The 10,287-nt window shown below is 29.4% G+C and overlaps 1 protein-coding gene across 1 annotated transcript; it reads right to left on the bottom strand.

The window, feature by feature from the left end:
• Nucleotides 1-6,054: 6,054 nt before the first annotated feature.
• On the bottom strand, nt 6,055-9,164 carry LOC128161138 (uncharacterized). The gene is made up of 6 exons (XM_052824373.1): nt 9,155-9,164; nt 8,644-8,784; nt 7,676-7,755; nt 7,340-7,445; nt 6,535-6,635; nt 6,055-6,437 (listed from the first exon to the last, which is right to left on the bottom strand). Exons 1-6 carry the CDS (start codon nt 9,162-9,164, stop codon nt 6,246-6,248), a joined length of 630 nt encoding a protein of 209 aa, XP_052680333.1. The 3' UTR covers nt 6,055-6,245.
• Between the last annotated feature and the right edge of the window lie 1,123 nt (nt 9,165-10,287).

Raw genomic sequence — 10,287 nt, 5'->3', positions numbered from 1 at the left:
TAATACTGACAAAATGATAAACACCCAAAATAAAAGTACATATATACTAATGTGTCATTTAAAAAAAAAAAGTATAACATTTCTTAATATGTCCCCGCTCCGAACTAAGATCACCATGGAAGAATCAATTAAGTTTTTACAAAAATTAGCAAACAGCAAATTCTTTATTTAATCGTACAATTATTTTCGTAAAACCGAATATCAACTTGGCAACAAATATTTAGTATTCATTGTCAAAGAAAAATGAGTAAAACGAAAAATGACGTGCAGAACATATAAAAAAAACTAGATTATATACTGATAAAACATTATTTTAATTTAGTTTACCTAAAAACAAACTTAGAAATCACAATGAGGGTATCTCTCTTGGATTTGTATCTTTATCCTCGCTTTTTATGATACCACTTTCAACCAATTTACATCCCATGAGCATATGACTAATATTTTATATTTTAATTACTGTGCATAAATATGAGATGAAAAAGTAGAAGAAATGAAACAAAACAAAAACTGATCTAACTATATCAGGAATAGAGATAGCTTTAATGAATTCTATTCCACACATGCGATAAAACGCAGCCTTTACATTTACTTCAGAATTTTTTTTATAATGATCTCAATAAATTAAAATATCAAATTAACATTTCATTTCAACATATATGTTCTAGACGATATATCTTATCGGTTTTGGTGATTTAAATCAACAATCAATATAAAAACTTCATAAACAAATTCTGTAGGTATTAGAAATACAAATGCTGCCGTCAAACCACGCTGACATTTAACACAAACTTTAATTACATTTATATATACTTTACAAATGCACACATCAAAGATAACAAGTCATTTGTATGAATCTAAAAACATAGTGCAAATGATAGTTATCATGTGTAAAACTAACTTCAATCAGTGCAATAAATGACATCAAAGCATATCTAAATAATGCTCTAAAAACGTCATTTTAACCCCCCCCCCCCCCCAATAAAAGCGCATGTAGCCTCTGTTACAAAATAAACCTGATGATTTAATTCTATTGTAAATGACAACTTGAAATTGTGTTCAGTTTTTTTTTACGAGAAATTTGCTTATACAATGTGTTGTTGTTTTTCAATAGCCATTACCCTCTATTGTAAACTGTACTTTTAAACTGCGAAATGTCATATGATGTATAGAATAGAACACGAACACCTAAATTGAACCTCTCTAAACAATTATTTTGCACAAATATAGTTATTACCTAAAACACACGAATAGAATTAATTCTGCAAAAGTCTAACGATACACATTTTTGTAACAATTCCCTTACTCAGACTCAACTCGAACTGTGCTTGACACGTTGAATTTATCACATTATTACTTTGAATATGAGAATTTGGGATTTTTGATGCATGTTTTTATACTTTTTAAAAGTATTGTGATCGTTGCTAGGAAAGGGGTTTCACTTAAGTGAAAACTAAGTCAAATAAATTACAAATGCATTCGTGAAAATCGCTTATAATTTTTCCTATGAAAACTTAAATTCAAACTAACATGCAAAGTCTAAATGTTTTTATGAAAAGTGCTACCAGCTACAGAGGACTTAACCCAGATAACATGTCTTTGCCTTTGATCTAGGATCATTGGAATGGAAATAAATTGATAAATTTGCTCAAGTTACTTGCCATAACCAGTTGTTTTCTTTCGAGATGTTGTTAAACACGTCGGCAAAAAATCCTATCTGCTTAACATAGCGATAGTAATTTTTCATTATTGATTTTAAAAAAAAACCTTCGACAGAAAATGCCTGATCATGTAATGCAAATGCAAATTAATTCATAAATTTATTTTTATTGTTTAATATTTTGTATCATTTTTGGCGGATAATTAGTGATTTTGTGTGAGAATACAAAACATTTAACTGAAATTACTATCATTCTGTATTGAATGAAATTTGTTGACATGTATTTTAGATAATTTAAATCTTTTATTCTACTGTGTTGGGTTCTGACTGTCCTTTTCTTTCGAGGTCGATTGAATGTAGCCACCAAATGTATTTTGTCACAATCTAGTTCTAAAAATATTGCGCTTTTTAAAAATATAAAACTTGGTTGGAAACAAAAACTGGACAGTGTTTTCGATCTTTACTGATTATCCAATATGATGCAGTCGGTGATAGGTTAGAAACTGTACCTTTAACAGAAGACTTTAATTTTTTGCGCAGTTTCACTAGTTTTATCGTTACCAGCTTCACTTGTTCATTGTAGCGGTGTTCACTTGTACATGGCTCACATCAACAAAATCTCTCACTTCAGATCTCGTTCTACAGAGCAATTCTGTCATCTGATCACAATCATATTTTTATCTAAGTATAAAACCTGCGCCAACGAAGTACACCTGTGTCATTTTTTCAGCCACACCAATCATACTACCCTTCCACAAGGTATTCCATTTGGTTCAAACATTTACAATAAAATATCTTATCAAAAGAGTGCCAAAGTAAACATTTAATGCTTAACGTTATGTTTTTATGTGTTTACAGATATGAAAAAAAACTTAATATTTTTTTCATACAAACATGTTTGTTTCCAATACATTGGTATGGATTTTAACAAAAATGTATTGTTCTAGATGCTATTTTAAGCATATTGTTTACGACATATTTTAATTGGTTCTTTTTGGATAATAAAATTTATATTAAAGGACTATATAAATGCCCACTTAAGATGAACATCAATTTACTGTACACCTTTGCCTTTTTTGTAAATATATACTTTTAAAGTCTTTTTCATGATTTTCATTTGTGATTTAAATGCGTACAAGTTTTAGAAATTACATCAAAAAGTTAACCTTTTCCTGCCATTTTTGCATTTTTAGCATATTTCGACTTATGTTAGTCAGATTTCATTCAGAAAACACTGAGCGCTTGCTAAAACAAACAAAATATATTATGAAAGGTGTATCTATTAAAACTTTTAATTTCTCCGTCAAAATCCTTTTTCTTGTTCAAAGTTGTTCTATATTTTCAATTCAAAATTCATATAAGAAACATGTCAATTTTTGACTGACTTTGAATTACAAAAGAGCGTCTTGTCTAACGTCGTATGCTGCCAGTGAGTCAGATGAATCAAATAAAATGTAAAATACATTTATTATATCAAATAGTCTAAAAATACACAAAACGATTTAATGTACATAAAAACTTTTAAAAATGGCGAAGTATGGGGGTCATATTCGACTCATATCATATAATGTTTTTTTTATTTAGATTCTGGCGTACGTATAGAACGAATTACATAAATGAATAGAAAGTTATTTACTTTAACTGTTTGATACATGTGTTATCAAGAATATGACATTAAAATGATAATTCATTTAAGACGAACTCCTACTTACGCATTTGTTTTATAGAAGAAATGATTTTTGGGAGTTGATTTTTAATCAACTCTCCTATGCAGTCACGCGGACAAACCAAAAGTGAAACAGTGTTTGGACCTCAGCACAAATCATTGCTCCTGACAAGACTTAGTTCTTCAAAATAATTGATGAATTCGATGTAATGTATGCTAAAGCATTGTTTTTCAAGGAAACTTATTTACAAATACCTTAAAAATAGTCAGATTTTAAATGGTACGAACAATTTAAATATTTTTTGTAGTCGTGTGTATTCCTACGCCAGAGTTCAATATAGTCTCGTTCAACTCGACGCTCGGCTGTCTCCGTAAACCCTTGTCGGAGATTTACGGTCTCTGCCGAGCGTTTGGTTGAACGAGACTAGAGTTCAATATAATTAAAAATAATTGCTTGGATCCATACAATTTTCGAGAAATATTTCTACCACTGATACATAGTTTGATTTAATTAATTTTATCTTTAAATATTATTTAACATGATTCATATGGAGGTTTCTCGACATTTTAGTCGAAAAAGTTCAAAAATTCGTATTATAAAAATATGCGTAATTCAAATTAGAAACTACGTATACATGTACTTGTCATGCAAAATAACATATCATTGATTTTAAAATAAATAAACATCGACAAAATCAACTCCCGTCAGTTCTTCAGTACTTTGATTTTCTTTAGCGACCAAAAAGATGATATCTTGTACGTGTTATTAATAGGTAAAATTATAACAGGCTAAAACGGGTTATATTTTTAACCACAATTTTATGAAATGTATGTAGCTTTTTTCATTATGTGTGTTAAGCATAGTCCCATTGGTAGCAATTTCAAATTAAATTTCACACCATCTGTTTTTCAAATTTGGTATCATGTGAGAAGCGTATTACAGTTTTAAATTAAACTGACAAATGAAATTCGATAAAAAAAAACCGCCAAACACCAAATAAAATAAAATACAATTTTTTACACACATAGACGAACATCTATAACTTTAATGTCATGCTCATTGTCTTCTGTTTATCTTTATAGCTTCAAAGTAATATCTGTTGCACTTGGAAAGCGAAAATAATAAAGAAATAAACTCACTTAATTTCTTTCTACAACGTCCTGAATATGTAAACCCTACTTATACTCTATTGACTTGGAAGAAAAATGTCTAATATTTCAAACGATTTTTATAAAAAAAAAAAAAAAAAAAAAAAGGATTTTTTTTCTTGTTTCTTGTTTTAGTATTGAAAAGTATTTATTTACAATGAATAAATATAGCCTTGTAATAATATTAAATATATTTAGGTAAACAGTAGGCACAGTGCATGAGTATCATTCAATGTACGTAAAAATACAATACGATGAAGCAATAAATATTTAAACATTAAAATCTTTTCCATATTGCGTTTTAGTAACGCACACTCGTATTCACAATCCCTATTTTTTTTATCTGTATTACTGATTGCTAGTATAACAGTTCTTGTAATATTCGTGTGTACAAAATTGCTATTATTGATGACCTTACTTCACTTTTTAATTACCATGAAGAATTTAAAATAATTTACTTACATGTTTATAATTATAAAGATAATGCTTTTCATTTATAAAGAAACACAACTCTTACAAGTCGCGTCGGTGTTTTTCTTGGTAATAATTGTTTTGTATTATATTTCATCAATTATCGTTATATTTTCTTTTCGCTTTTTCATCAATCAGAAACTATTTGTAGTTTGTTGACATGAATTTAAAAAAAAGAAAATAATGTTGTCATTGTTATATAAGTTCAAAACACTGCTTGACATTATATTTAAAGTTGATGTAATTGACAATTAATAAAAATCAAGGGATCTTTTTATGACAGTTATTCATTAGCTTGCATATTCGAGACGCAATGGTCATTTTAGTATAAGTTCGTCGATTATATTAGTCTTCGAAAGAAACTTGAATTTAGTCGAATATTGCTTTCTTTGAATGTTGATTTATCTATGTACATATATAAAGCAGTATATCAACTTTCAAAAGTAGGTAATTAAAAATTGAGGTAATATCTAGCACTATTTTTTAATCCTTATTTTGTAGTTTTACAACTAGGCGACCTTTAAGAAAACATCTTGATGCTGTTAATTTTACAAAGTGCAATCGGATTTTCCAAATCACCACACTGTGGTTTTCCAAATCCATATCACCCACCTCCGAAAACTTTGACGATATATATACTTAACTATGAAAACTTCTGGTCTGTACTATATGAAACTATTTCAAAATGGATTTATTTACAAGTTAAACAATATAGAATTAATTCAACAAAAATTATTCTATTGCATGAACATTTTAATCAAAGGGTATACCGTGGTGTATAATTTTTTCCCTATAATAGTAATATGGTCTAAAATATCAGAAAGACGTTCTATATCCCCGTCTGGAAACTTCTTTGAAACGTGTTCTGGCATTTTGAATCATTAAAATTATATCAGTACACACGCATTACTGAAATGGTAAGTTGAAAGGTCAAATTTTAATGTTTACCGTGTTAATACTTGGTGGCGTTTTTTTTTCGTTATGATAGTGATTAATAATTGAATTAAAAATAAAGTATCAAGGATAATGAGAATGTTTTATTTCTGAATAACCTAGAATCCGTAGTAATTTCACTACTTTGTATTACAGTATCTGATGCATGTAAACAACATAGACATAAAGAAAACGTATTTGTTGATTGAAACAGAACGGAATTTCCCGCATTCCTTCCTATTAACAATTTTGAATTTTTATGGTAAAACATGAGATTGCGACTAGATATAACTCAAAGATCTTATTTGTTAAGTTATTATTGTTTACTTTTCGTAGAACTTTGATGTTCAAGTGTTGACAAGTTCTTTAAAGACATGGTGTGTTAGGAGCAAACCATTGACAAGGTGACCTCTGTCTATAGCTGTTCACGTTAGATGGTTGTCGGGCACAGTAGCCCTCGTAAAAATGACAGTCGAATTCACGCTCAGTGATCAGGCATTTGTCACCAATGGGAGCAGGTTCTCCGTAAAGTGGCTGATACGGAAGATCAACTTCGACCTGAAAAGGGTTCGACAATTGTTATAAATGTTAAACATCCTATGGCTTCCATGCATTTCCTGTGTTTTTGAATTAAATGATAAAACTTTTTTATCACCTTGCAGGAGCAGTCAAATTTACTAAATCTGTTCAGATTTTCTAGCGTTGCTTCAAAATATTCATATATCTCAAGTCTGTTGGGCGAACTGTAACGACTAACTGAAAAATAAGAAAGAAAAATAAATTTTGGTCTAATCCATGGGCAATTTAGCGTTCTTTGTATATTTATTTCCCATTTTTTCTGTTTCGAAGTTAGTTAGAATTCTTTTTGTTTTATTTTTTTAAGAAGGCCTGGACATGAATCCCGCTTAAACTTTTCAAATTTCATTTTTCCTATTGTTGAAATCTTTTATGGAAAATTGGGGTTTTAAAATGATTATTGAGAATTGAGAAGTTTGAGTTACAAACACAATACAAAGTTAGAAACACCTTGTTATGTAAAAAAAAAGATTTCTGGTATTGTTATTTTTTACACACATATGGTATTGGTTAGGTATTTAATGAACGTTGTGGTTTTGTTTCGTATAAAATATAATTACTTGATATACTGGATCAAATGATCGTGTTTGTCTAATTTGTTAAAGAAATGATTATTTGTTATTTGCATTATTTGTAAGCAAATAAAATACTCCAGTTTTATTTACATAACAATCATTTCTTATCTTTGCATCCCGCCTGTAATTTGACTTGTAGTCAATCATTTAAAATGCAAAAGTAAATAATTCAAACCAAAAAAAGCAAAAACAGAATCAAGTTTGATCTCAAATTGTGGCAATGTCCTTTAAATGTATGAAGAGGTTGTCTATAAATTTAATAGAAAAAAATGTAAATAGTCATTTATTATAGAAATAAAAAGAACTTGCTGGTAAATATGTATTTCCGGTTGACGTCCAGTACGGTAGGTCCACAGGAATGGCCTCTTCCATATCCAATGACCGTTACTGTTTTACCTATATAGCCAACCTGTCCCTGACAAGAAAGACAAGATAGATAGAAAGATGGATGGGTGGATGAATGAATGGACGGATGGATGGATAAATAGATAGAAATAGATAGAAAGATAGATAAATAGATAGATAGATAGATAGATAGATAGATAGATAGATAGATAGATAGATAGATAGATAGATAGATAGATAGATAGATAGATAGATAGATAGATAAATTACACGTTATAGGAAGAGAACGATGAAACTTACTTTGATATTAGAAGTAATTTTAACGCGGAATGTTGCGTCTCTGTCTTCTATTTTGGCACAGTTTACAACTCCAACGAATACTGTCAATAATAAGAATAAGTAGATAACATAATCTAATTACGCAGACATTTATGTTGGAGACTGATTTTCATATTTGAAAGAATTCAAGAAAACTATAAATTTTGATTTACATTAAGGTAACAATTTGGACTTTTTGAATTACATTTTAGGTCCGAATTTTGTTTTTGCATTATTTATTTTGTTATCAGGTGATATTCAAAATAAACCTTGATACAACTTTTGAGTGTAGCGATGACATAATCACTGATGAATTGTAACTTTCGATTCATTTTATATTTAACAAAAGCATTGTTATATATATTAATGCTGAGCAATAAAAATTTAAAATCAATATACTTATAATTATTAAAATGTTTCTTATTAAGTAACTTTTGTGAACATGTGTTTTAATGATAAAGTAATAGTTTTTATGTTTTTACTAGTTTTGGCCTTTCTGGGGATTGTAATAAAAACAAAATATTAAATAAGCAAATTACGTCTTTAATTTTCATTTTTTTTATCTATGAAGTTTGTCTTTGTGAATAAAAACGGAAAATTATCATTTATGTGTCAACATCTTAGATCTTACTTTGAAATGTTATATCTTCATATATTAAGTAAAAGTTACTTAATATGACACACGTTTATTTGCTAACTAATAGTTCATGTAAATTGACTGTTTTAGTTTATTTAGCGTTTTTAATTGCATTCATTGATAATATTTCCATTTGTATGGCCATTATATCTTCCTATTTAGCAATTACATTTGGCAATGTGTTTAGACCTATTTAACAGTTAATGTTCACATCTATTGTTTGTAGTTTGTTGGCGTTTTTTCAGGCTTCATTTTGTTAAGACATAACTCAAATTAATCGATGAACAATACAATAAAACAATAAAACACTTACCTAAAGGAGCTTCGCAGTACACAGTTTGGTCACTTGTAATATACGGCTCACACCCGTACACTACAAACATCAGATTGGCTAACGCTAGCAATGGTACAAAGTTCTGCATCGTGTTTAACTTGTTCCAACCTGAAATCGTGACTAATGTAAACGATTGTGAAAAGGAGCGTTTTATTGATGAAAATGCGATGACGCAATTCTAACCTTTCATTTCCAGAAATGATGTTCAAATGTTACAAAGTGAAGTAACTGTGTGGTAATGGATGTTTCAAACTCCAGCCTGTTAAAATTTACGCTTTAAAATGTTAAAAACACTGGTTAACTTTCAATGTTTCTGGGAAAGTCTACGGCTTTATTCATAGACCTTTCTAATACATAGGACGCAAAGAGTATTTTTTGAAGACTTGAACATGTTTAAGAGAGCAATATTGAGGCAAAATCAAATATCAATGGCTTCTTATTTCCGTTTTTTTAAACAATGGTACACAGCGGGTTCTAGTAAACACTCTACGTAGCCTCATCTTTTACTCTTACCAAAATTTTAACAGCAGTAAAGGAAATTTTAAGAGTACTGTGCAACGAAATCCAAATATGTTACAAAAATGATTAGCATCAAAACTTACGACATTTTTGACACTTTATACTTCCCCAAGATATATTAAATTTCAGCCTTTTTTGACAGCATTGAGGGATGTTCTTTCAATGAAATTTACCACTACTGCTGTCAAAAAGACTAGACTTTAATATATCTTGTGGGGTGTATAAAGTTTCAAAAATGTCTTAAGTTTTGATGTTAATAATCTTTTTATGAAACGGATCACGTAGAATTACTTATCTTGTCATCGGTCATTTGCAAAACTATTTTGTTAAACACGATTTGGATTTTGTACACAAATTCTTTGAAGTTGTCACTAAAAAGATGTTTGTGTTTCTGATAGAGAACATATATGTAAATTTGGAAATCAGATCTTCAAACTATCTGTTTGAATTCCCATTGGTACCAATAACGCCCAACTGTTAGCAGGCCCTTTTTGTAATTATGCTTTACGTATGAACAGTTTCTGAGGGGAAGCATACTACTGACAAACAAGTTGATAAAAAAGGTCTATCAACAGTCTCTATTGAAGTCATCGCTTTGTAAGTTCTATGGTTAATGCAACGACCTTGTCAGCAAATACATTCTTGGATTACATACTGACTGACGTTTTTCATACTTATTTCTAGACCATAATTAATTACCTAATTGTTAACAGGTTGTTCGGTTTTCCCGATAACGAGGACACACGGAGGGTGTGACCGGTCAGCAGAAGATTCTCAACCCTCCATTGCACCTGATCCTACCTCTGTTTTACTAGAAGTCCGTATTTGCTCTGCTTATATTTTGTACTCCGTATTCTAAAACGTTTACCATGGGAAAGTGACAAATCATTGTTAAGTCCAATTAATTTTGCAGCAATATGCATGTCGTTAAGCACGCCAACATTCTGTCAATGTCATTAATCTATAGCTAGATGATATCTAAAGAAATAAAAAAAAATGTATACATTGTTTGAAAAAGAAATATTCTTTTAATGTAACATTCTAATCGAAAATAAACTAGACTTTTTAATTTTTATTCATTTTTATATACTTTTTAATAGAGAT

This window comes from Crassostrea angulata, chromosome 8 (assembly GCF_025612915.1).
Source record: "Crassostrea angulata isolate pt1a10 chromosome 8, ASM2561291v2, whole genome shotgun sequence".
NCBI classification, from domain to species: Eukaryota; Metazoa; Mollusca; class Bivalvia; order Ostreida; family Ostreidae; genus Magallana; species Magallana angulata.
Note: the sequence above shows the minus strand (reverse complement) of the source record. Positions and strands in the feature narration are given on the sequence as shown.